General features: G+C 40.5%; 1 protein-coding gene across 2 annotated transcripts in view; it reads left to right on the top strand.

Moving 5' to 3' along the window:
- DPYSL2 (dihydropyrimidinase like 2) overlaps positions 1–27,217 on the top strand; it is a 251,698-nt gene that overhangs the window by 184,340 nt on the left and 40,141 nt on the right. For both annotated transcript variants that reach the window (XM_053718101.1, XM_053718102.1), the window contains exons 3-5: positions 1,343–1,527; positions 4,152–4,316; positions 5,789–5,850. In XM_053718101.1, the coding sequence (XP_053574076.1) occupies positions 1,343–1,527; positions 4,152–4,316; positions 5,789–5,850 (412 nt within the window). The remainder of the gene's footprint in view (positions 1–1,342; positions 1,528–4,151; positions 4,317–5,788; positions 5,851–27,217) is intronic.

Genomic DNA, 27,217 nt, shown 5'->3' with positions numbered 1-27,217 from the left:
TATGTACACCTTATAATGGTAGTTAAGGGACAGTAAATGCTTTATAATTACATGACATTTCTGTTGTCTCTCTATAAAATGTCTCTCTATAAAATAACATAACAGCCAATCATGGCTTGAGGCTACAGCTGACAAGGCTAGTCATAGTGATATTGATAGCATAAAGTTAGTTGTTTTGCATTTCTTGTCAGCTAATACCAATTAGGGAAATACTTGTAGCAGGGTTAGCCTTGCTTTTCAGTTCTGATAATAAAAAAAACTAAAATTGTTAGAGCCAAATTGCATGAAAAGGAGGGGGGGGGGGATAAGGTTTTTTTACTATAGATTACTAAACTTTTTATGTTAAAGGGACATTAATGCTGAGTACATCTACAATAGAATGGTTACTACTCATCATGCTATTATCTTCATAGTTATTCTATTATTTTAACCTTTTACAAGTATCAGTGAAGGTCTGCATCTTTACACTGGGTGCCGCCATTTTGGAGCTTATGTTTGTTATTTAACGTTTAAATTGTGCAACAAACTGAATAAATGTAACACTTCTGCAAGGTACAGCTGTCAAAAAGCAGATCTGTGAAAGTGCACTGCTTCTGTCACATGATGCAACAATACGCAAGCTACAAGATAGCGGCTCCCAGTATAAAATGCTCAGCTTTACTAACTGTATTCTGTAATGAGTTAAAATAACAGAATGGCTTTAAAGGGCATTGTGAGAAGTAACTGTGTTACTGTAGTTGTACCCTGCAGTTTAATGTCCCTTTAAATCTCAAGGTGTTACTGTGCCTTTCAACAGCACTGGCTGCTCATTTTTGAGGTTTATAACACGTGAGGGCAAAATAATCTAATGTCTTTAATTTTTCACAAATAAACTAATGAAGCTTACAGTGCCACTCACTTTTTATGCTGTGACAATAATTAAAGGGACATTAAACCCCCATGATTCAGATAGAAAATACAATTTTAAACAACATTCCAGTTTACTTCTATTATCTAATTTGCTTCATTATTTAGATATCCTTTGTTGAAGAAACAGCAATGCACATGTGTGAGCCAATCACAGGAGGCATCTATGTGCAGCTACCAATCAGCAGCTACTAAGCCTCTCTAGATATGCTTTTCAGCAAAGGATATCAAGAGAATGAAGCATATTAGATAATAGAAGTAAATTAGAAAGTTGTTTAAAATTGCATGCTCTTTCTAAATTATGAAAGAAAAAATATGGGTTTCCTGTCCCTTTAACTACCTAAACTCTTTGTACGTTTGCTATTACAAGATCTGTCTAGACTTCTCCACAGTTGAGGGTTCTCTGCTTCTTACCTATAGTTGGGGTCTGTTCCAGGCAGATTGGCGAGAACCTTATTGTACCGGGAGGTGTGAAGACCATCGAGGCTCATGGCAGAATGGTTATCCCAGGTGGCATTGATGTCCATACCCGCTTCCAAAAGCCCTGTAACGGCATGATCTCTGCTGATGATTTTCATCAAGGAACCAAAGCAGCACTGGCTGGAGGATCAACTATGATCAGTAAGAATTGGTTATTTATTGGGTACTTAACAGTCACTCAAAAAATAATACAAATGTGCAGATTATTCCTTCTTTAAAGGGACAGTCTACACCTTAGTCATCTTAAAGTCTTACCTTAGATTAAGTTGCAAATCACCTCCTGCACTTTATCTATGTTATGCAGCAGGATTGTTAAAAAAAAGTTATTTTAAAATGAAAATTGTTACTGGCCACTATTAAAATAACTGCCAAGCTCCACCCACTGATGACATCACAGTCTGGGTTGCATATGGCATCCAATCACAAAAGGCTCACTAGTTGGATTCAAAAGACTGTCAATGCTATTCAGCAGAGTGCCTAGATGTAGCCCAGATTGTGATGTCATTAGTGGGAGGAGCTTGGCAGCCATAACTTTTTTACCATTCCTGCTGCATGATATAGAAAGGGTGCAGGAGGCTATTTGCAGCTTAATCTAAGGTAAGACTTCAAAGTGACTAAAGTGTAAACTGTCACTTTAAGTGTGACATCTGACCATTGCATCACACTGTGACATAATGACAAGACTTTTGTATTGGATAGGTAGGGGAGAAATTTTGAAATGCGGCATTTGTTTTCTAAATGAATTCCGAATATGACCACAGGCAGCGTCATGCGGCTATTTTCAGCGCCGGATATATCCGTGTAAAAGTGTAACACAAAGATCTGGATTTGCACAGAAAGTGCACCACAATTTTGTATATTCTTAGTATTGGACATTTCTGCTAGCACAGAACAGGAATAGAAAATGATTTATTTATTTATTTAAAAGGTTTCACATAGTAAATGAGGAATAGAAAATATTACTATCCATTACTTGATTATTTCGAGACGAGTTTTGTTGCATAATTTTCATTTCAGACATAAAAAAAATATGCACGTTGGATTAATATAGACAGCTAATCTGGTCAGAGGCTGCATAGACCATGTCTCGTCAGATCAGACAAAAGCTGTGGAGAGAATCGACAAAAGCTGAGGAAAGAAATGGGATAAGTGACCCAAATCACACACTCACTTAAAGGGACATGAAACCCCAAAATTTCATAATTCAGATAGAATATGCAATTTTAAACAACTTTCCAATTTACTTCTTTTAACAAATTTGTTAATTGTCTTGTTATCCTTTGTTGAAAGAGCAGTAGTGCATTATTAGGAGCTAGCTGAATACATCTTATGAGCCATTGACAAGAGGCATATATGTGCAACCACCAAGTAGCAGCTAGCTCCCAGTAGTGCATTGTTGCTCCTGAACCTACCTAAGAATATTTTTAAACAAACGATACAGAGAGAATAAAGCAAATTATGTAATAGAAGTAAATTGGAAATTGGTTTAAAAATCACATGCACTATGTGAATCACAAACATTTGTGGCTTTAATTTTATGTCCCTATAAATTTATTATGAGATTATCAGAAAAGAATAGAAAATAAATAAATAACAGCACCCAGGGTGCAAACTGAATGCAAGATGTTTGTGCACCTCCTGGGTAATGAAGTGAATTGTAAATGAAGTGTAAATTTGAATGAATGAGTGCCCGGTTTATAATAATACTATTAAAAACAGGGGAACTTTTTATTTGAAGCATATATTTTTTTTTTAAATACCTTTTTGTTTCGGAAACCCAGACCGGCGATCCTTCGCCCGCAGCTCCTCTGTATTTAGCACACTGCAATGACGAAACCGGCTTCCTCCTGTCGTTGCGTACACCGCAAGGCATCCCGCTCATGAGGCCACGCAGCAATTGGAGGAAGCCGGTTTCGTCATCGATATGCTAAGTACAGCCCGAGAAGCGTGCAGAGGATCGCGGGTCTGGGTTTCCGAAAGAAAAAGGTAAATATTAAAAAAAAAAACACTTCAATGTAAATTTTAATGACAGGGCCCCTGTTTTTAATAGTATTTTTATAAACCGGACACTTATTCAGTAAAATTTGCATTCACTTTAATATCATCTTACTACAAACTGCATTTCTGTTTTTCAGTGGATGTAATGCATTCAATTTAATAGTTCTCTGTAAACATACGAGGGGCATAATCAGTCCTTCCAAATTACATTCAAACCTAGATATAGATAATGACTTTGCTTGGCGGACTCCTCCTTACTGCATTTTGTCACTAGAAATCGTCTCATGAATTCTCTCTAGACATTAAGTAGATGTTATTTCTCTCTACACTGGTGACCTTTTTGGGTTAAGGGGACATGAAATCCAAAAATTTTCTTTCATGATTCAGACAGAGTATACAATTTTGAACAACGTTCTAATTTACTTCTATTATCTAATTTGCTTCGTTCCCTTGGTATTTTCGGTTGAAAAGGATACCTAGGGAGGCTCAGTAGCAGCAAAGCACTACTGGGAGATAGCTGCTGATTGGTGGCTGCATTAAAATGCCTCTTTTCTTGTCATTGCTCAGCTAGCTCCCAGTAGTACATTGCTGTTTCTTTCACAAAGAATACCAAAAGAAGGAAGCAAATTTGTTACTAGAAGTAAATTGAAAAGTTGTTTAAAATAGTATACTTTTTCTAAATTATGAAAGAAAATTTGAGTTTTATGCCTCTTTAAATACTCCGCTAACTCTTCCGTAAACCTTTCTTTGTTGTTTTTCCCCCCTAGTTGACCATGTTGTGCCAGAGCCTGGGACCAGCCTGCTAAGCGCCTTTGACCAGTGGCGGGAATGGGCAGACAGCAAATCATGTTGTGACTACTCTTTGCACGTGGACATAACTGAATGGCACAAGGGTGTGCAAGAGGAGATGGAGGCTTTGGTAAAGGATCACGGTAAGGAATTTCTTCATCTCAGCATGCTAGAAGCAAATTGTATAGGAACTAACCTGCTTCCTATGCACAAACGCCACACATTTAAAGGGTGATCAGAAATCAAAAGGTTTGTCCACTGATAACCACCTATTAGACAACCATCTTCCAGTCACACTGGCCCCGCCCCCTGGATAGATCAGATACATTTTTAGAACCTTTGAGAGATGTGTTCTTCTCATGATCAAATGGAATTTGGGCAAAGTCCAAATGTGGTTGTTTTGCTTCCTGGTTAAAGGGACGCGAACCACACATTTTTCTTTCATGATTCAGACAGAGCATAGGATTTTAAACACATTTTCAATTTACTTCTATTATTACATTTTCTTCATTCTCTTGGTATCCTTTGTTGAAGGAGGAACAATGCATTACTGGGAGCTAGCTGAACACATCTGCTGAACCAATGATGAGGGGAATTTATGCGCAGCAACCAGTCAGCAGCTAGCTCCTATTAATGCATCTGCTCCTGAGCCTACCTATGTATGCTTTTCAACTAAGGATACCAAGAGAATGAAGCAAATAAATTAGATGTATATTAGAAAGTTGTTTAAAATCACACGCTCTGTCTAAATCATGAAAGAAACATTTTGGGTTTCATGTCCCTTTAAAGTCATCTATTGCATGAAAAGGGACATTAAACACTTTGAGATGATAATATAAAATGATAAATTGCATATATAAAAAAAACATATATGAAATATACTTTTATTATTTATTGTTTCCTGTAATTCCATTGTGAAATTGTGGGCTTTTCAGTTCTTGTTAGAAATGGAAGTGCAGAACACACAGCCATTGGCTGCACACTCTAGAGACCTTATATCTGTCTCTAATTGGCCATCGCAAAGAAAGTAACCTAAGTTACAACATGGCAGCTCCCATTGTTTTATAGCCCCTAAAACTTTACACTTGTTTTGTCAATATTTAAACAGCTAATAGCCGTGCGGTAAATCCGGATTGGAGCCCATTGGAGCCGGATTTACCGCACTGCTATTGGCTAAGAGGTGAAAACGTCACCTCTTAGCCAAAATTTTTTTTTAGCCGTGCTCTGCTGTAGGACCTAAAAGCGGCGATCGATTGAATCAAATAAAGGAGCTTTCTACTTGAAGTATCTTATACTTCGTGAATGAAAGTGCCCTTTATTTGTTTCAATAGTAAATCCTAGCGTTTGTAAAACGGTAGGATTTACTTTCACTTTAAGTGTTTGATGCCTTCTCTCGTCAATATGAAGCATAGCTAAAGCATTAGTGATTACCGTTAACATAGGCAATATTAACAAAAGATCTGCTAAGGACATTCATACTACTCCCCTCTGTCACATAGCACAGTTTGTGCCAGACTCTAGCACACTGTATAGATCAAATCATCTTTACCTACATGTATGTATTCCCATATGTTAGTAAATGCTGCAACCGTATCTGACTTCCCTCTCTTTGAAGGTGTTAATTCGTTCCTGGTATACATGGCCTATAAGGATGAATATCAGCTTACAGACTCCCAGGTAATTCCAATATTGTGAAAATGTAACACTATTCTTTATAGTTATGTTCTTCTTAATGACCCTACATGTGCAGCATTGTGTTATTGCGCTGTTGCTTACTTATAACTACATATTTAACCCCTGAAAACGCATAGTTAACCCTTTCCTGCCCGGACTTATTTGTCTACATCGGAACAAAGTTCAAATGTAAACAAATTAAAATTGCGCTATTGTTCATGCAATCAAGTGATTTCAATGATGGGATAGGGTCAGGGGGAGTGTCTATGATGTTAGGCACCCCCTCCAGCCCGCAATCCCATTTACCAAGCCGCTAAGGCTTTAGGAAAGCCAAACGACTAGGACATTCTAATGGCACTAAAGCCCAGTGCAGTTAGGACGGCATGGACTGTCTTAACGGCAAGAAGGGGTTAAAAGGACAGTGTTCTCTAGAATTGTTTATCCTGTACTATGTTTCCAGTGACTTGTTATACCAGCTGCAGAGTATAAAATCTATGATACATTGCTTATTTAGGTTTATTTTTGTATATGAAATAACGTTTTTTCTCTTGTAAGGTGTATCCAGTCCACGGATCATCCATTACTTGTGGGATATTCTCATTCCCAACAGGAAGTTGCAAGATGACACCCATAGCAGAGCTGTTAAATAGCTCCTCCCCTCACTACCATATCCAGTCATTCTCTTGCAACTCTCAACGCGCATGGAGGTAGTAAGAGAGAGTGGTGAAAAATAGTTAATTTCTTCTGTTAAGTGTGATCAGTCCACGGGTCATCATTACTTCTGGGATATTAACTGCTCCCCTACAGGAAGTGCAAGAGGATTCACCCAGCAGAGCTGCATATAGCTCCTCCCCTCTACGTCACTCCCAGTCATTCTCTTGCACCCAGCAACTAGATAGGTCGTGTGAGAGGACTATGGTGATTATACTTAGTTTTATATCTTCAATCAAAAGTTTGTTATTTTAAAATAGCACCGGAGTGTGTTATTACCTCTCTGGCAGAGTTTGAGGAAGAATCTACCAGAGTTTTGCTATGATTTTAGCCGGAGTAGTTAAGATCATATTGCTGTTCTCGGCCATCTGAGGAGTGAGGTAAACTTCAGATCAGGGGACAGCGGGCAGATGAATCTGCATAGAGGTATGTAGCAGTTTTTATTTTCTGACAATGGAATTGATGAGAAAATCCTGCCATACCGATATAATGTCATGTATGTATACTTTACACTTCAGTATTCTGGGAGAATGGTACTTCACTAGAATTACACTGTAAGAAAGACATAAAGCTGTTTAATAACTAGAGATTATGTTTAACGTTTTTGCTGGAATGTAAAATCGTTTTCATTTGCTGAGGTACTGAGTGAATAAATGTTTGGGCACCATTTTTCCACTTGGCAGTTGCTTAAATCTGTTTTTTCTGTCAGTTTCTGTTCTCCCTCACTGCTGTGTGTGTGGGGGAGGGGCGCTTTTACTATGCATCAAATATTTCAGTCAGCAACTCATTGTATTCCCTGCATGATCTGGTTCATCTCTACAGAGCTCAGGGGTCTTCAAAACTTATTTTGAGGGAGGTAATTTCTCTCAGCAGAGCTGTGAGAATTATAGTTTGACTGAAATAAAAACTTTTATTCTGTAATTTGTTTCCTGCTTTCAGAAATTGTTATCTTTGCTAATGGGATTAAACCTTTGCTAAAGTTGTGTTGTTTACAAGGATTGAGGCTATAACTGTTTCAATTTATTAATTTTTAACTGTCATAGATCTTCTGTGCTTCTTAAAGGCACAGTACGTTTTAATATTATTCTATTTGAATTGTATTTCCAAGTTGCAAGTTTATTTGCTAGTGTGTTAAACATGTCTGATTCAGAAGATGATACCTGTGTCATTTGTTGCAATGCCAAAGTGGAGCCCAATAGAAATTTATGTACTAACTGTATTGATGCTACTTTAAATAAAAATCAATCTGTACAAATTGAACAAATTTCACCAAACAACGAGGGGAGAGTTATGCCGACTAACTCGCCTCACGTGTCAGTACCTACATCTCCCGCTCAGAGGGAGGTGCGTGATATTGTAGCGCCGAGTACAGCTGGGCGGCCATTACAAATCACATTACAGGATATGGCTACTGTTATGACTGAAGTTTTGGCTAAATTACCAGAACTAAAAGGTAAGCGTGATCACTCTGGGGTGAGAACAGAGTGCGCTGATAATATTAGGGCCATGTCAGACACTGCGTCACAGGTGGCAGAACATGAGGACGGAGAACTTCATTCTGTGGGTGACGGTTCTGATCCAAACAGACTGGATTCAGATATTTCAAATTTTAAATTTAAACTGGAAAACCTCCGTGTATTACTAGGGGAGGTGTTAGCGGCTCTGAATGATTGTAACACAGTTGCAATACCAGAGAAAATGTGTAGGTTGGATAAATATTTTGCGGTACCAACGAGTACTGAGGTTTTTCCTATACCTAAGAGACTTACTGAAATTGTTACTAAGGAGTGGGATAGACCCGGTGTGCCGTTCTCACCCCCTCCGATATTTAGAAAAATGTTTCCAATAGACGCCACCACAAGGGACTTATGGCAAACGGTCCCTAAGGTGGAGGGAGCAGTTTCTACTTTAGCTAAGCGTACCACTATCCCGGTGGAGGATAGCTGTGCTTTTTCAGATCCAATGGATAAAAAGTTAGAGGGTTACCTTAAGAAAATGTTTGTTCAACAAGGTTTTATATTGCAACCCCTTGCATGCATTGCGCCGATCACGGCTGCAGCGGCATTCTGGATTGAGTCTCTGGAAGAGAACATTGGTTCAGCTACTCTGGACGACATTACGGACAGGCTTAGAGTCCTTAAACTAGCTAATTCATTCATTTCGGAGGCCGTAGTACATCTTACTAAACTTACGGCGAAGAATTCAGGATTCGCCATTCAGGCACGCAGGGCGCTGTGGCTAAAATCCTGGTCAGCTGATGTTACTTCTAAGTCTAAATTGCTTAATATACCTTTCAAAGGGCAGACCTTATTCGGGCCCGGGTTTAAAGAGATTATCGCTGACATTACAGGAGGTAAAGGCCATGCCCTGCCTCAGGACAAAGCCAAAGCCAAGACTAGACAGTCTAGTTTTCGTTCCTTTCGTAATTTCAAAGCAGGAGCAGCATCAACTTCCTCTGCACCAAAACAGGAAGGAGCTGTTGCTCGCTACAGACAAGGCTGGAAACCTAACCAGTCCTGGAACAAGGGCAAGCAGACTAGGAAACCTGCTGCTGCCCCCAAAACAGCATGAATTGAGGGCCCCCGATCCGGGATCGGATCTAGTGGGGGGCAGACTTTCTCTCTTCGCCCAGGCTTGGGCAAGAGATGTTCAGGATCCCTGGGCGCTAGAGATAATATCTCAGGGATACCTTCTGGACTTCAAATACTCTCCTCCAAGAGAGAGATTTCATCTGTCAAGATTGTCAACAATCCAGACAAAGAAAGAGGCTTTTCTACGCTGCGTACAAGAGCTCTTGTTAATGGGAGTAATCCATCCAGTTCCACGATCGGAACAGGGACAGGGGTTTTACTCAAATCTGTTTGTGGTTCCCAAAAAAGAGGGAACTTTCAGACCAATCCTGGACTTAAAGATCCTAAACAAATTCCTAAGAGTTCCATCGTTCAAGATGGAGACTATTCGGACAATTTTACCTATGATCCAAGAGGGTCAGTACATGACCACTGTAGATTTAAAAGATGCTTACCTGCACATACCGATTCACAAAGATCATTACCGGTACCTAAGGTTTGCCTTCCTAGACAGGCATTACCAGTTTGTGGCTCTTCCATTCGGATTGGCTACAGCGCCAAGAATCTTCACAAAGGTTCTGGGTGCTCTTCTGGCGGTACTAAGACCGCGGGGAATCTCGGTAGCTCCATACCTAGACGACATTCTGATACAAGCTTCAAGCTTTCAAACTGCCAAATCTCATACAGAGTTAGTGCTGGCATTTCTAAGGTCACATGGATGGAAGGTGAACGAAAAGAAAAGTTCACTCGTTCCACTCACAAGAGTTCCCTTCCTGGGGACTCTTATAGATTCTGTAGAAATGAAGATTTACCTGACAGAGGACAGGCTATCAAGACTTCAAAGTGCTTGCCGCACTCTTCATTCCATTCAACACCCGTCAGTGGCTCAATGTATGGAGGTAATCGGCTTAATGGTAGCGGCAATGGACATAGTACCCTTTGCACGCTTACACCTCAGACCACTGCAACTGTGCATGCTAGGTCAGTGGAATGGGGATTACTCAGACTTATCCCCTTCTCTGAATCTGGATCAAGAGACCAGAAATTCTCTTCTATGGTGGCTTTCTCGGCCACACCTGTCCAGGGGGATGCCATTCAGCAGACCAGACTGGACAATTGTAACAACAGACGCCAGCCTTCTAGGTTGGGGTGCTGTCTGGAATTCCCTGAAGGCTCAGGGACTATGGAGTCAGGAGGAGAGTCTCCTGCCAATAAACATTCTGGAATTGAGAGCAGTTCTCAATGCCCTCCTGGCTTGGCCCCAGTTGACAACTCGGGGGTTCATCAGGTTTCAGTCGGACAACATCACGACTGTAGCTTACATCAACCATCAGGGAGGGACAAGAAGCTCCCTAGCTATGATGGAAGTATCAAAGATAATTCGCTGGGCAGAGTCTCACTCTTGCCACCTGTCAGCAATCCACATCCCGGGAGTGGAGAACTGGGAGGCGGATTTCTTAAGTCGTCAGACTTTTCATCCGGGGGAGTGGGAACTTCATCCGGAGGTCTTTGCCCAAATACTTCGACGTTGGGGCAAACCAGAGATAGATCTCATGGCGTCTCGACAGAACGCCAAGCTTCCTCGTTACGGGTCCAGATCCAGGGATCCAGGAGCAGTCCTGATAGATGCTCTGACAGCACCTTGGGACTTCAGGATGGCTTACGTGTTTCCACCCTTCCCGTTGCTTCCTCGATTGATAGCCAGAATCAAACAAGAGAGAGCATCAGTGATTCTAATAGCACCTGCGTGGCCATGCAGGACTTGGTATGCAGACCTGGTGGACATGTCATCCTGTCCGCCTTGGTCTCTACCTCTGAAACAGGACCTTCTGATACAGGGTCCCTTCAAACATCAAAATCTAACTTCTCTGAAGCTGACTGCTTGGAAATTGAACGCTTAATTTTATCAAGACGTGGGTTTTCTGAGTCAGTTATTAGTACCTTAATACAGACTAGGAAACCTGTTACCAGAAAGATTTACCATAAGCTATGGCGTAAATACCTACATTGGTGTGAATCCAAAGGTTACTCTTGGAGTAAGGTTAGGATTCCTAGGATATTGTCTTTTCTACAAGAAGGTTTAGAAAAGGGTTTTTCTGCTAGTTCATTAAAGGGACAGATCTCAGCTCTGTCCATTCTGTTACACAAACGTCTGTCAGAAGTTCCTGACGTCCAGGCTTTTTGTCAGGCTTTGGCCAGGATTAAGCCTGTGTTTAAAACTGTTGCTCCACCATGGAGTTTAAACCTTGTTCTTAATGTTTTACAGGGCGTTCCGTTTGAACCCCTTCATTCCATTGATATAAAGTTGTTATCTTGGAAAGTTCTATTTTTAATGGCTATTTCCTCGGCTCGAAGAGTCTCTGAATTATCAGCCTTACATTGTGATTCTCCTTATTTGATTTTTCATTCGGATAAGGTAGTCCTGCGTACTAAACCTGGGTTCTTACCTAAGGTAGTTACTAACAGGAATATCAATCAAGAGATTGTTGTTCCTTCTTTATGCCCAAATCCTTCTTCAAAGAAGGAACGTCTACTGCACAACCTGGATGTAGTCCGGGCTCTAAAATTTTACTTGCAGGCAACTAAGGAATTCCGACAAACGTCTTCTCTGTTTGTCATTTACTCTGGGCAGAGGAGAGGTCAAAAAGCTTCCGCTACCTCTCTTTCTTTTTGGCTTCGTAGCATAATTCGTTTAGCTTATGAGACTGCTGGACAGCAGCCCCCTGAAAGAATTACAGCTCATTCTACTAGAGCTGTGGCTTCCACTTGGGCCTTCAAGAATGAGGCCTCTGTTGAACAGATTTGCAAGGCTGCAACTTGGTCTTCGCTTCATACTTTTTCCAAATTTTACAAATTTGACACCTTTGCTTCATCGGAGGCTATTTTTGGGAGAAAGGTTCTTCAGGCAGTGGTTCCTTCTGTATAAAGAGTCTGCCTATCCCTCCCGTCATCCGTGTACTTTGCTTTGGTATTGGTATCCCAGAAGTAATGATGACCCGTGGACTGATCACACTTAACAGAAGAAAACATAATTTATGCTTACCTGATAAATTCCTTTCTTCTGTAGTGTGATCAGTCCACGGCCCGCCCTGTTTTTAAGGCAGGTAAATATTTTTTAATTTATACTCCAGTCACCACTTCACCCTTGGCTTTTCCTTTCTCGTTGGTCCTTGGTCGAATGACTGGGAGTGACGTAGAGGGGAGGAGCTATATGCAGCTCTGCTGGGTGAATCCTCTTGCACTTCCTGTAGGGGAGCAGTTAATATCCCAGAAGTAATGATGACCCGTGGACTGATCACACTACAGAAGAAAGGAATTTATCAGGTAAGCATAAATTATGTTTTTCTTCAATCAAAAGTTTGTTATTTTTAAATGGTACCGGAGTTGTACTATTTTATCTCAGGCAGAGATAGAAGAAGATTCTGCCTGAGTTTTCTATGATCTTAGCAGGTTGTAACTAAGATCCATTGCTGTTCTCACATATGTCTGAGGAGAGAGGTAACTTCAGAGGGAGAATGGCGTGCAGTTTACTCTGCTATGAGGTATGTGCAGTTACAATTTTTTCTAGAATTGGAAATGCTAGAAAATGCTGCTGATACCTGATAAATGTAAGTTAAGCCTGAATACAGTGATTTAATAACGACTGGTATCATGCTTACTCTCAGGGGTAATACCCTTATAAAAATGCTATATAAAACGTTTGCTGGCATGTTTAATCGTTTTTTATATATGCTTGGTGATAAACCTTTATTGGCGCCTAATTTTTTCCACATGGCTGGCTTTATTTTTGCCTAGAAACAGTTTCCTGAGGCTTTCCACTGTTGTAGTATGAGTGGGAGGGGCCTATTTTAGCGCTTTTTTGCGCAGTTAAAATTACAGACTGAGACATCCAGTTTTCCTCAGAAGTTCCCTGAATGCTACAGGACATCTCTAAAGGGCCTAAAGTCGTTTATTGGGGAAGGTAGGAGCCACAGCAGAGCTGTGGCAGTTGGTTGTGACTGTTAAAAAACGTCTATGTCGTTTTTTTGATCCGTTTTTTGAACTAAGGGGTTAATCATCCATTTGCAAGTGGGTGCAATGCTCTGTTAGCTTATTACATACACTGTAAAAATTTTGTTTGATTAACTGCCTTTTTTCACTGTTTTTCAAATTTTGACAAAATTTGTTTCTCTTAAAGGCACAGTACCGTTTTTTATATTTGCTTGTTAACTTGATTTAAAGTGTTTTCCAAGCTTGCTAGTCTCATTGCTAGTCTGTACAAACATGTCTGACATAGAGGAAACTCCTTGTTCATTATGTTTAAAAGCCATGGTGGAACCCCCTCTTAGAATGTGTACCAATTGTACTGATTTCACTCTAAGCAATAAAGATCATATTCTGTCTTTAAAAAAATTATCACCAGAGGAATCTAACGAGGGGGAAGTTATGCCGACTAACTCTCCCCACGTGTCAGATCCTTTGACTCCCACTCAAGGGACTCACGCTCAAATGGCGCCAAGTACATCTAGGGCACCCATAGCGTTTACTTTACAAGACATGGCGGCAGTCATGGATAATACACTGTCAGCGGTATTAGCCAGACTACCTGAATTTAGAGGTAAGCGAGATAGCTCTGGGGTTAGACGAAATGCAGAGCATACTGACGCTTTAAGAACCATGTCTGATACTGCCTCACAATATGCTGAAGCTGAGGAAGGAGAACTTCAGTCTGTGGGTGATGTTTCTGACTCAGGAAAGATACCTGATTCTGATATTTCTACATTTAAATTTAAGCTTGAACACCTCCGCGTATTACTCAAGGAGCTTTTAGCTGCTCTGAATGACTGTGACACAATTGCAGTGCCAGAGAAATTGTGTAGACTGGATAAATACTATGCAGTGCCGGTGTGTACTGATGTTTTTCCAATACCTAAAAGGTTTACAGAAATTATTACTAAGGAATGGGATAGACCAGGTGTGCCGTTCTCTCCCCCTCCTATTTTTAGAAAAATGTTTCCTATAGACGCCACCACACGGGACTTATGGCAGACAGTCCCTAAGGTGGAGGGAGCAGTTTCTACTCTAGCAAAGCGTACTACTATCCGTTGTGCTTTTTCAGATCCAATGGATAAAAAATTAGAAGGTTACCTTAAGAAAATGTTTATTCAACAAGGTTTTATCCTACAGCCCCTTGCATGCATTGCTCCTGTCACTGCTGCTGCGGCGTTCTGGTTTGAGTCTCTGGAAGAGACTTTACAGGTAGGGACTCCATTGGATGACATACTTGGCAAACTTAGAGCACTTAAGCTAGCCAATTCTTTTGTTTCTGATGCCATTGTTCATTTGACTAAACTAACGGCTAAGAATTCTGGTTTTGCTATACAGGCACGCAGGGCGCTATGGCTTAAATCATGGTCAGCTGACGTGACTTCAAAATCTAAGCTGCTTAACATTCCCTTCAAGGGGCAGACCCTATTCGGGCCTGGTTTGAAGGAGATTATTGCTGATATCACTGGAGGAAAAGGTCATGCCCTTCCTCAGGACAGGTCCAAATCCAGGGCCAAACAGTCTAATTTTCGTGCCTTTCGAAACTTCAAGGCAGGTGCGGCATCAACTTCCTCTAATGCGAAACAAGAGGGAACTGTTGCTCAGTCCAAGACGGTCTGGAGGCCAAACCAGACCTGGAACAAAGGTAAGCAGGCCAAAAAACCTGCTGCTGCCTCTAAGACAGCATGAAGGAACGGCCCCCTATCCGGTAACGGATCTAGTGGGGGGCAGACTTTCACTCTTCGCCCAGGCGTGGGCAAGAGATGTTCAGGATCCCTGAGCATTGGAAATTATATCCCAGGGATATCTTCTGGACTTCAAAGCTTCTCCCCCAAAAGGGAGATTTCACCTTTCACAATTATCTGCAAACCAGATAAAGAGAGAGGCATTCTTACACTGTGTACGAGACCTCCTAGTTATGGGAGTGATCCATCCAGTTCCAAAAGAGGAACAAGGACAGGGTTTTTACTCAAATCTGTTTGTGGTTCCCAAAAAAGAGGGAACCTTCAGACCAATTTTGGATCTAAAGATCTTAAACAAATTCCTCAGCGTTCCATCATTCAAGATGGAAACTATTCGTACCATCCCAAAGATCATCATCGGTTTCTCAGGTTTGCCTTTTGGGACAGGCATTACCAGTTTGTAGCTCTTCTCTTTGGATTAGCTACAGCCCCAAGAATCTTCACAAAGGTTCTACGGTCGCTTCTGGCGGTCCTAAGGCCGCGGGGCATATCAGTGGCCCCTTATTTAGACGACATCCTGATACAGGCGTCAAACTTCCAAATTGCCAAGTCTCATACGGACATAGTACTGGCATTTCTGAGGTTGCATGGGTGGAAAGTGAACGAGGAAAAGAGTTCTCTATCCCCACTCACAAGAGTTTCCTTCCTAGGGACTCTGATAGATTCTATAGAAATGAAAATTTACCTGACGGAGTCCAGGTTATCAAAGCTTCTAAATTCCTGCCGTATTCTTCATTCCATTCCGCGCCCTTCGTGGCTCAGTGCATGGAAGTAATCGGCTTAATGGTAGCGGCAATGGACATAGTGCCGTTTGCACGCTTACATCTCAGACCGCTGCAACTATGCATGCTCAGTCAGTGGAACGGGGATTACACAGATTTGTCCCCTCTACTAAATCTGGATCAAGAGACCAGGGATTCTCTTCTCTGGTGGCTATCTCGGGTCCATCTGTCCAAAGGTATGACCTTTCGCAGGCCAGATTGGACAATTGTGACGACAGATGCCAGCCTTCTAGGTTGGGGTGCAGTCTGGAACTCCCTGAAGGCTCAGGGATCGTGGACTCAGGAGGAGTCTCTCCTTCCAATAAATATTCTGGAATTGAGAGCGATATTCAATGCTCTTCAAGCTTGGCCTCAGTTAGCAATTCTGAGGTACATCAGATTTCAGTCGGACAACATCACGACTTTGGCTTACATCAACCATCAAGGGGGAACAAGAAGTTCCCTAGCGATGTTAGAAGTCTCAAAGATAATTCGCTGGGCGGAGATTCACTCTTGCCACCTATCAGCTATCCATATCCCAGGTGTAGAGAACTGGGAGGCGGATTTTCTAAGTCGTCAGACTTTTCATCCGGGGGAGTGGGAACTCCATCCGGAGGTGTTTGCACTAGCAGCGCCCTGGTCTTTCAACCTGGCTTATGTGTTTCCACCGTTTCCTCTGCTCCCTAGACTGATTGCCAAGATCAAGCAGGAGAGAGCATCAGTGATTTTAATAGCGCCTGCGTGGCCACGCAGGACCTGGTATGCAGATCTAGTGGACATGTCATCCTTTCCACCATGGACTCTGCCTCTGAGACAGGACCTTCTACTTCAGGGTCCTTTCCACCATCAAAATCTAATTTCTCTGAGACTGACTGCATGGAGATTGAACGCTTGATTTTATCAAGGCGTGGCTTCTCCGAGTCAGTCATTGATACCTTAATACAGGCACGAAAGCCTGACACCAGGAAAATTTATCATAAAATATGGCGTAAATATCTTTATTGGTGTGAATCCAAGGGTTACTCATGGAGTAAAGTCAGGATTGCCAGGATATTATCCTTTCTCCAAGAAGGTTTGGAAAAAGGATTGTCAGCTAGTTCCTTAAAGGGACAGATTTCTGCTCTGTCTATTCTTTTGCTCAAGCGTCTGGCAGATGTTCCAGACGTTCAGGCATTTTGTCAGGCTTTAGTTAGAATCAAGCCTGTGTTTAAACCTGTTGCTCCGCCATGGAGCTTAAATTTGGTTCTTAAGGTTCTTCAAGGAGTTCCATTTGAACCTCTTCATTCCATAGATATCAAACTTTTATCTTGGAAAGTTCTTTTTTTAGGTAGCTATTTCCTCGGCTCGCAGAGTCTCCGAGTTATCTGCCTTACAATGTGATTCTCATTATCTGATTTTCCATACGGATAAGGTAGTCCTGCGTACCAAACCTGGGTTTTTACCTAAGGTGGTATCTAACAAGAATATCAATCAAGAGATTGTTGTTCCATCCTTGTGTCCTAATCCATCTTCAAAGAAGGAACGTCTATTACACAATCTGGACGTGGTTCGTGCTTTAAAGTTTTACTTACAAGCTACTAAAGATTTTCGACAAACATCTGCTTTGTTTGTTGTTTACTCTGGACAGAGGAGAGGTCAAAAGGCTTCGGCAACCTCTCTTTCTTTTTGGCTAAGAAGCATAATCCGCTTAGCCTATGAGACTGCTGGACAGCAGCCTCCTGAAAGGATTACAGCTCATTCCACTAGAGCTGTGGCTTCCACCTGGGCCTTTAAAAATGAGGCGTCTGTTGAACAGATTTGCAAGGCGGCGACTTGGTCTTCGCTTCATACTTTTTCAAAATTCTACAAATTTGATACTTTTGCTTCTTCGGAGGCTATTTTTGGGAGAAAGGTTTTACAGGCAGTGGTACCTTCCGTTTAAGTACCTGCCTTGTCCCTCCCTTCATCTGTGTACTTTAGCTTTGGTATTGGTATCCCACAAGTAATGGATGATCCGTGGACTGGATACACCTTACAAGAGAAAACACAATTTATGCTTACCTGATAAATTTATTTCTCTTGTGGTGTATCCAGTCCACGGCCCGCCCTGTCATTTTAAGGCAGGTAATTTTTAAAATTAAACTACAGTCACCACTGCACCCTATGGTTTCTCCTTTCTCTGCTTGTTTTCGGTCGAATGACTGGATATGGTAGTGAGGGGAGGAGCTATATAACAGCTCTGCTGTGGGTGTCCTCTTGCAACTTCCTGTTGGGAATGAGAATATCCCACAAGTAATGGATGATCCGTGGACTGGATACACCACAAGAGAAATACATTTATCAGGTAAGCATAATTTGTGTTTTTTTTTTTTAAAACCACAACCCATTAAAATGGGTTATGCTTGCATTGAAATTAGATCTCCTTATTTTATCACTTTCCTTACATACACATGCTTTATTTATTACCTCTGTCTGTAAACCAAAGTCAACACTTAAAGGGCCAGTTAATACAGTAGATTTAGATAATCAACAAATGCACAATAAAAAGACAATGCAATAGCACTTAGTCTGAACTTCAAATGAGTAGTAGATTTTTTTTCTGACAAATTTCAAAGTTATGTCTATTTCCACTCGCACTGCATCATGTGCCAGCCATCAGCCAATCACATATGCATTCACCCCCTCTGAGGAAGCGTTCTGTGAAATGCGCATCAGGGGTCCTTAGGAGTAGCTTTGTCTCTCCTTTGAGTTTTTTTTAACCTTGCTTACCGTGGTTTTATCTTTATCTCTAGTATAATTTATATTTACCCTCTCAGTTCAGCTAAATTGATCTTAACATTACATGTAAAATAGCCTTCGGATTGTAAGGGCTTTTTTTAGCTTAATAAATAATTTTTGGCTGACTGTCTGGGCACTTTGATACTTTCTAGAGACATTACTCATAACCCTCCGGTTTAAGCGCTTTTAATTTAACCGTATGTTGTTGTGGATGAATGATCATTCGTGGATGTTTTTTTATCCTTCAATAAAGTTTAATAGTATGATTGTTTTTGGAATGATATAACTCTTTATCTAGCATTAGTTTAGCAGAGTATTACACATTTTTTCATTGTTTGCAGAGTCTTACAATTTATTGTAAAACCCTTTTACAATTAGTTTGCTAGTTGACAAATGCGTATACGTATCTTCTGTGAATTCTTGCACATGCTCAGTAGTAGCTGGTGACACAAAAAGTGTAAATATAAAAAGACTGCACATTTTGGTAATTGAAGTAAATTGGAAATGTATTTCAAATTGTATGCTCTATCTGAATCATGTAAGTTTAATGTTGACTTGAGTCTCCCTTTAAACGGAACAGTGGAAAATTAACATTGTAATGCTTATCTCTCCTACCTCCCACTGGCTATGGTTACACTACTTTTTTATAGTCAATAGAAACTTTCAGTATAGGTAGGGTTACCACAGGCAAAATCAGCTACTTCAGATGCTGACAAAAATATAAATTAGCTATTTGTAAACAATTTAATATACTCCAGCAAGTAAAATGGATCATTGGGAACAAATTAAAGAGGAGAACAAATTAGGGTCAACTGTCCCTTTAAGATCAGCTCCAGAGCATCAATGTACTACTGGGCCAAGCTGACTACATCTGGTGAACCAATGACAAGAGGCTAATGTGTGTAGTCAACAATTACCTGCTTGGTCCCAGTAGTGCACTGTTGCTCCTGAGCCTATCTAGGTATGATTTTCAACAAAGAATGAAAAGAGATTAAAGTAAATTCTGTAATGGAAGAAAAATAAAAATTCAAAAAATGTAATTATTTACCTGAACAATAAAACTTTTTTTTTTGTCCCTTTAAGTCTGGAGAACTCACCTTTTTGCTTCCTCATATATTTAGTCTTTCAAGCTAATTTTATTTTTAGAATGTTTAACAATCAATTCCCTGTTATGTTTGTATTTTACTTACACATGTCAAAAGTATTTGCATGCTATGTACCTACGTGTGCTCATCAAAGAAAACCGTGAGAATATTTGCATGCTCTATCTGAACCATGAAAGAAAGTTTTTGGATTTTATGCCCCTTTAATTACTACTAGAATTTAAAAGAGTAATAAAGTCAAAATAAGACTTTCATGATTCAGATAGAACATGCAATTTGAAATTATTTTCTAATTGACGTCTTTTATCAAATTTGCTTTGTTCTCTGGGTATCGTTGGTGGAAAAGTAAACCTAAGTAGACTCAGCAATGCACTATTGGAAGCTAACGGAACACATTGGGTGAGCCAATAGCAAGCGGCATATATGCACAGCCACCAATCAGCAGTTAGGTCCCGACCCTACCTAGCGATGCTTTTCAACAAATGATTCCAAAAGAACAAAGCAAATTTGATAACAGACGTAAATTGAAACGTTGTTTAAAATCACATGTTCTCTATCAACATAGCTTTCTATCTGCATAGTTTAATTTTGGTTTTACAGTCCCTTTAAGATTTAATAAAAATGAGTTCAAGTACATTCAAGTACTAGTTATCGCTGATATATGAATTCCCATCACTCAAATAAGATATTTAAAGTGGCAAAAAAACACAAATTAGTGTTGGTGTTGAAGTATAAATATCAATACAAATAAAGCACGAAAGAGAAAGAAAACTCCCCCTTCTGTGCTTTACAAGAACAGTCGCCTAGCTAAATAAACTAGATGTGGTTGCTTTATGCAAACAAAGCCTTGCCCAAATTATATTCACAGAAATATGGTCATTACATAATAATAGTCACAAAATAATGGCCTTTTTTTCTATATGATGTAGATTAATTAGAAAGAACAAGAGATTGAAAGCTGTGCCAACAAATACAATAGCATATTTAACTTTGATTAGTTCTCCAGATTAAAAAAGAATCATACAATAAAAACATTTTTTTTTTTAGTAAAGTCATAATTATAAGAGTATTCCAACACATCAAGCTTTAGTGATATATACAATGATATAATATGCTTGATTACAAACATACATACAAGAAACACATTATCACTCATTACGTGAGTTGTTTATGCACAGAGGCCTGTGAGAACATTGTTAATATACACAACTGGGTAATCTGAAGCTCTTAAAGATCGAGCAGGAAGAATCAGCTGTTTTTGCTCAATATCCTCTTGGCAACAAGACTGCTCATGGAAGGTTAATGAGTAGCTGTGTCCTGCACAACCACTGTAGTGACATCCAGTGGTGTAATTTGGAATTGCAGTTGCATTTTAATGTTTAAAAATTGTGTTTTGTGATTCAGAAAGAGCACGCAATTCCAAGCAACTTTCTAATTTACAATTTTTGTTTGGTATCTTTAGTTGAAAAACAGGTAGGTAAGCTCAGGAGCCTGCCCATATCCGGAGCACTATATGGCAGCAGGTTTGCAAGAATGTTATCCATTTGCAAGAGCACTAGATGACAACACTATTTCCAGCCATGTAGGGTTTCAGACACATACTCGGGTATCTCTTCAACAAAGAATACCATGGGAACAAAGCAAATTTGATAATAGAAGTAAACTGGAACGTTTTTTTTTTTTTTTTAAATTGTATGCTCTGTCTAAATGGCAAAATACATTTTTTTGGGTTTCATATCCCTTTAAATAAAAAAAAAAATATATTGCATCAAAAAGAGGGTTCTAATGTGTTCTTTTTTTTTCCACGGATGGTCCTGTGATGTCAATCCAAATATGTTTGTTTTTATGCTTCTGTTGTGCGGCACTGTCTTCCGACAGATCTGTGGAGCACATAACATATGTTATATTCAATACAATTGGGTAAACATCTAGCCATCAATTTGCTGGAAGCAAAACCTTTTTTTCTAATGGACTGTTTCATCTAAAAACACCTCTCTTTTTCCATCCATGAGAACTGCAGGGAGGTCTGTGTCCCTTTTTATGCAGCCGCAAAAGCGTTTAACTTGTTTACTGACACTTTCACATTTGTCAAAGCTCATCAACCTCTCAAATAGACTGCAACTCTCTTCTATACAAATATCAGCCCAACCATCATTCACTTTCTGTTGTGAGACAAGGATAGGTAAGCACTTTACATTTTCTTAACAACCCTGACAGTGGACATATACAGGGTAATGTCTTAGCCACATGGCCTCTGTTTCCCCACAGAATCTGACAGTTTGGTCGACGGTTGTATTTATGGCATTGTACCACTAGGGGGTGTCTGTGTCAGACATTTATGCACCTACTTTGCTCTTACCTCTCTCTGCACAAGGTGGATTTTCATTCTCCCAGTGCTTAGTGGCTTCTGCTCCTGGATGATTCCAGCCCCTCTGGCTTCTGTAAAGTCTTTGTCCTGGCACTCTTCTTCCCATAACACTGCTGCAGCCATCTACATTGTCAGTGCTGACAGTTTGAATCAGGTTTTGCAGTGGCTTTATTTTACAATACATTACAATACTAGAAGGGTCTGATGTCTCTAAAAATTATATTGGGTCCCCCTCTCCCCTCCACCTTTTGTTATTTTATAAGGCCCCTTCGTAACCCTAATGTTCTGCTTCTTATCTTAACTTGTCTACTATGTGAGGGGAGATCTTGATCCTTTGTCTGCCCCACAAGTCTCTGAAAAGGCAAAAAGTAAAACACCTATGTTGTGCTTTCTGCAAGATAATATTTCCAACCAACACACAAAGTTTAATTTGTTTGTGTTGCACATGAGGTATTATCTCCACCAACATTCTTCTTCTGTATGACAGGTACAAGAAAATGTGAATAACACTCACTCCTCAGCTTCCACTTGTGCTTTTAGAATGTGATGGTTTTATCTTGGTTACCTGCTTTTTCAGGGATTTCCAAAATAATCAGTCCCCTATTATCTCTATCCTGCAGGGTTTTACTGTTCTGCCACATTTAGACAGACCACACTCACTCCTTGGGCCTCAAACCACACAGATAAGAAGCCTTCAGAGGTGTCCTCACATTCCACAGACCTCTTCAACAGTGAATGCCCAAGATGCTGCCACTCAGTAGAATTATCACTCTCAGATCTAGTGAACAAAGCCTTAGCCACTTTTTTAGGTGTATAGCATCTTATACAGAAAGTTCATGGTTCATGGTTTATTTCATGGTTTATTTTTAAGTGTGAACAGATTTACAAGCTCCCCAAATCAATTTTAATTACCTTAAAAAAATGAATACCATATCTTAAGAAAGCTTTTATACATCCAGTCTGTATCCTTTCACCTTATCTGTAGTTTGGTTCTTTTTTACAGCTCCTCTTGATCACAAACTGGATTATTCTTTTTATATTATAAACAGTTTAAGGGAATATGGTCTTTATTTCTTCACTAGGTTTTCTTCTCCCCTTCATAGGTCTTGGATGTGGATTGTCAGTGACCATCAGCATTGGCTTAAGCCTTTTTGTTTTAGTTCAAAGTTGGAAAAAAAACGGAGCTGGAATTGCTTCCAGGCATAGCTTCACAAGCTTTTAAGGAAAACTCTCGTTTGATTCTACTCAATGGTATTTTAAAAAAAAAGAATATGGAAAATGCTATTTTCTTATCCAGAAAAAGAAAGAAAAGCATCATCTCATATTCCCGTTCCCTCACACTATTCACATACATTGTAAATTTAGGTTCAAGCATGCTCAGAAATACTTAAAAAACAAAGTTTAGGGAGAAATATTCTAAGCATTTTAAACATGCTGGTCTCACTGATTTGTCTCTCCAGCTGTATCCACGTAAAGTTTGCTCAAAATTCACAACATTAACTAACAGAAAAGTAATACATACTGAAATATAGACAAAAGCAAGTTAAATAGTAGTGAAAACATTTCAGTTTAATTTGGAATTGATGCAAATGGAGCCTTTATATCAGTACTAGGAATTCTCCAGTTACCTTCTCTATCCCATGTGACGTTTTGCATCCCAGAGAGCTTCACTACTTTCTATAGAAGGCATCTCTCTGGGATTTCCAGTTTCCTCCCCTTTTCTTAGAAGATTCAGTGAGTTCTGCATCTGTGAAGTCTGCTCTATAATCAGAATTTGTAAAATCACAATCCTAAATACACTGCTGTACACAAAATAAAATACAAAATAGAAAGTGCAAAGTTTAAATGTAATAAAATGTAACCTGAAGTATAAAGAGATATAAAATAGAAAGCACAAAGTATAAAAGCAGCAGAACTGTCATGTCATGCAGAGCTATATTGCACTGGGCTTGTCTCTCCTTCACATAAAGAAGTATCCCAGGGTTACAAAATAGGATTCAAGTCTTGCCCTCCAAGGGGCAGATTTCTCCTGTCAAGACTATCCTCAAACCAGGTTAGGAGGGAGGCCTTCTTAAATTGCATAAAGGACCTATCCTCCCTGGGAGTTATTTTACCAGTCCCTCTAGAGGAACAAGGTCTAGGATTCTATTCAAATCTATTTGTGGTTCCCAAGAAGGAGGAAACTTTTCGTCCCATCCTAGATCTAAAGTGCCTCAACTAATTCCTCAGGGTTCCGTCCTTCAAGCTATTCGTTCCATTCTTCCATTGGTTCCGGAAGGTTAGTTCATGACGACCATAGACCTGAAGGACGCGTATTTACACGTTCCCATTCACAGGGATCATTACCAGTTTCTAAGGTTTGCCTTTCTGGACAAGCATTTCCAGTTTATTGCCCTTCTGTTTGGACTTGCCACAGCTCCTAGAATATTCTCAAAGGTTCTGGGAGCCCTATTGGCAGTGATCAGATCCCAGGGAATTGTGGTGGCGGCTTATCTAGACGATATCTTGGTTCAGGCGTCATCTTTTCAACTAGCAAAATCTCATACAGAGATGTTGTTGTCTTTTCTACGTTCCCATGGGTGGAAGGTGAATCTGGAAAATAGTTCTCTAGTTCCATCTACACTATTGTGTTTCCTAGGGACAATCATAGATTCCCTGTCCATGAAGATTTTCCTGACGTAGGTCAGAAAATCCAAAATTCTTGCTTCCTGCCTTTCCCTCCAGTCTGCTTGCTCGGTTCCATCTGTGACAGCTACAGCTTTGCATGCTCTGTCAATGGAACGGAGACCATTCAGATTTATTGCAGAGGATAAATCTGGACCCCCTAACAAGAGACTCTCTCTCGTGGTGGATTTCACAGGAACATCTGTCTCGGCGGCACTTGCTTCCTGAGACCTTCCTGGGTGATTGTAACCTTGGACGCCAGCCTGTCAGGCTGGGGAGCTGTTTGTGGTTCTCTGAAGGCTCAGGGACTGTGGTCTCGGGAAGAGTCTTCTCTTCCCATAAACATTTTGGAGTTGAGAGCAATCTTCAGTGCCCTATCAGCATGGCCTCAATTATCTTGTGTCCGGTTTATCAGATTCCAATCGGACAACATCACCTCAGTAGCTTACATCAACTACCAGGGAGGAACTCTGAGTTCCTTGGCCATGAAGGAGGTGACTCACATTCTGCAGTGGGCGGAAGATCACGACTGTCTCCTATCTGCCATTCACATTCCAGGAGTAGACAATTAGGAGGCAGACTTTCTGAGCGGACAGACCTTTCATCCCGGGGAGAGGGCTCTCCATCCGGAAGTGTTCTCTCAAATAACCCTCAGGTGGGGGGTTCCAGAGTTGGATTTGATGGCATCCCGCCAAAACGCCAAGGTTCCAAAGTATGGTTCAAGGTCAAGAGATCCTCAGGCCGTTCTGATAGATGCTCTAGCGGTTCCTTTGATGTTCTCTCTGGCATATCTGTTTCCTCCATTTGCTCTCCTTCCACGAGTCATTGCTCGTATCAAACAGGAGAGAGCATCGGTAATCCTAATAGCTCCTGCATGGCCTCGCAGGATATGGTTTGCGGATCTAGTAAGGATGTCATCTCTACCTCCTTGGAGGTTACCTCTGAGGGAAGGACCTTCTAATTCAGGGTCCTTTCCTCCATCCAAACCTGGATTCTCTGAAGCTGACTGCTTGGAGATTGAACGCCTACTTCTGTCTAGATGTGGTTTTTCTGAAGCAGTCATTGATACTATGCTTCAGGCTCGCAAGCCTGTTACTCGCAAGATTTACCATAAGGTATGGCGTAAATATCTTTATTGGTGCGAATCTAAGGGTTTTTCCCCGTATTTTATCTTTTCTTCAGGATGGCCTGGAGAAAGGTTTTTCAGTCAGTACTCTGAAGGTTCAAGCTTTTGTACAGGCTTTGGTTAGAATCAGGCCTGTGTTTAAACCTGTTGCTCCTCCTTGGAGCCTTAATCTAGTTCTTAAAGTTTTGCAGCAGGCTCCGTTTGAGCCGATGCATGTTGTTTATTTAAAATTGTTATCATGGAAGTTTTTTTTTTCTCCTTGCTATTTCTTCTGTTCGCAGAGTTTCTGAGCTTTCAGCTCTGCAGTGTGACTCCCTGTACCTTATTTTTCATGCAGATAAGGCGGTTCTTCGTACTAAATTGCGGTTTCTCCCTAAGGTGGTATCGGATCGAAACATTAATCAGGATATTGTTGTTCCTTCTTTTTGTCCTAATCCTTCTTCTCATAAGGAACTTGGATGTTGTGTGCACTCTAAAATGTTACTTACAAGCTTCTAAAGAATTTCGGCTTTCTTCTGCCCTGTTTGTTGTTTTCTGGAAAACGTAAGGGTCAGAAGGCTACTTCTACTCTTTCTCTCTGGTTGAGAAGTTTGATGCGTTTTGCTTATGAGACTTCTGGGCAGCAGCCTCCTGAGATAATTTATGGCTCATTCAACTAGGGCTGTCTCCTCTTCTTGGGTTTTCAAAAATGAAGCTTTCTGTTAAACAGATTTGCAAGGCGGCTACATGGTCCTCTCTGCGCACTTTTTCCAAATTCTACAAATTTGATACTTTTGCCTCGGCTGAGGCCTCTTTTGGGAGAAAGGTTCTTCAAGCGGTGGTGCCTTCTGTTTAGGTCCTCCTGCCTTATTCTCCCTCCCTATTCATTCCGTGTCCTTGGGTATTGATTCCCACTAGTAATTGGAATGATGTCGTGGACTCTCCATGCCTTAGGAAAGAAAACAAAATTTATGCTTACTTGATAAATTTCTTTCTTTCCGGGCATGGAGAATCCACGACCCCGCACTCTTTTTTTTAATTATGATTCGGCAGTTTTTTTGAGTAAACCTCACCCTTTCACCCTTGTGTTTCTTCTTTTTGCATTTTCCTTCGGCTGAATGACTGGGGATTATGGGTAAGGGAAGTTAGACTTAACTGCTTTACTTGGGTGCTCTTAGCCTCCTCCTGCTGGCCAGGAGTTGAATTTTGTTATTACCCATCCCTCAGTTTTGCATAACCAACACGATTATATTAATATACTTTTTTCTTCTGCGATTACCTTGTATCTGAGCCTCTGCTCCCTTATTTCAGTTCTTTTGACATTTTGCATTTTAGCCAATCAGTGCCCTCTCATAAGTAACTCCACGGGCATGACCACAATATTATTTATATGGCACACGTGAGCTAACACCCTCTAGCTGTAAAAAACTGTCAAATGCATTCAGATAAGAGGCGGCCTTCAAGGGCTTAGAAATTAGCATATTAGCCTACCTTGGTTTAGCTTTCAAAAATACCAAGAGAACAAAGCAAATTTGATGATAAAAGTCAATTGGAAAATTGTTT

The sequence above is a fragment of the Bombina bombina genome, chromosome 6 (genome assembly GCF_027579735.1).
Source record: "Bombina bombina isolate aBomBom1 chromosome 6, aBomBom1.pri, whole genome shotgun sequence".
Lineage (NCBI taxonomy): Eukaryota > Metazoa > Chordata > Amphibia > Anura > Bombinatoridae > Bombina > Bombina bombina.
The sequence above is the reverse complement of the archived record's forward strand: the minus strand, read 5'-3'. Positions and strand labels throughout refer to the sequence as shown.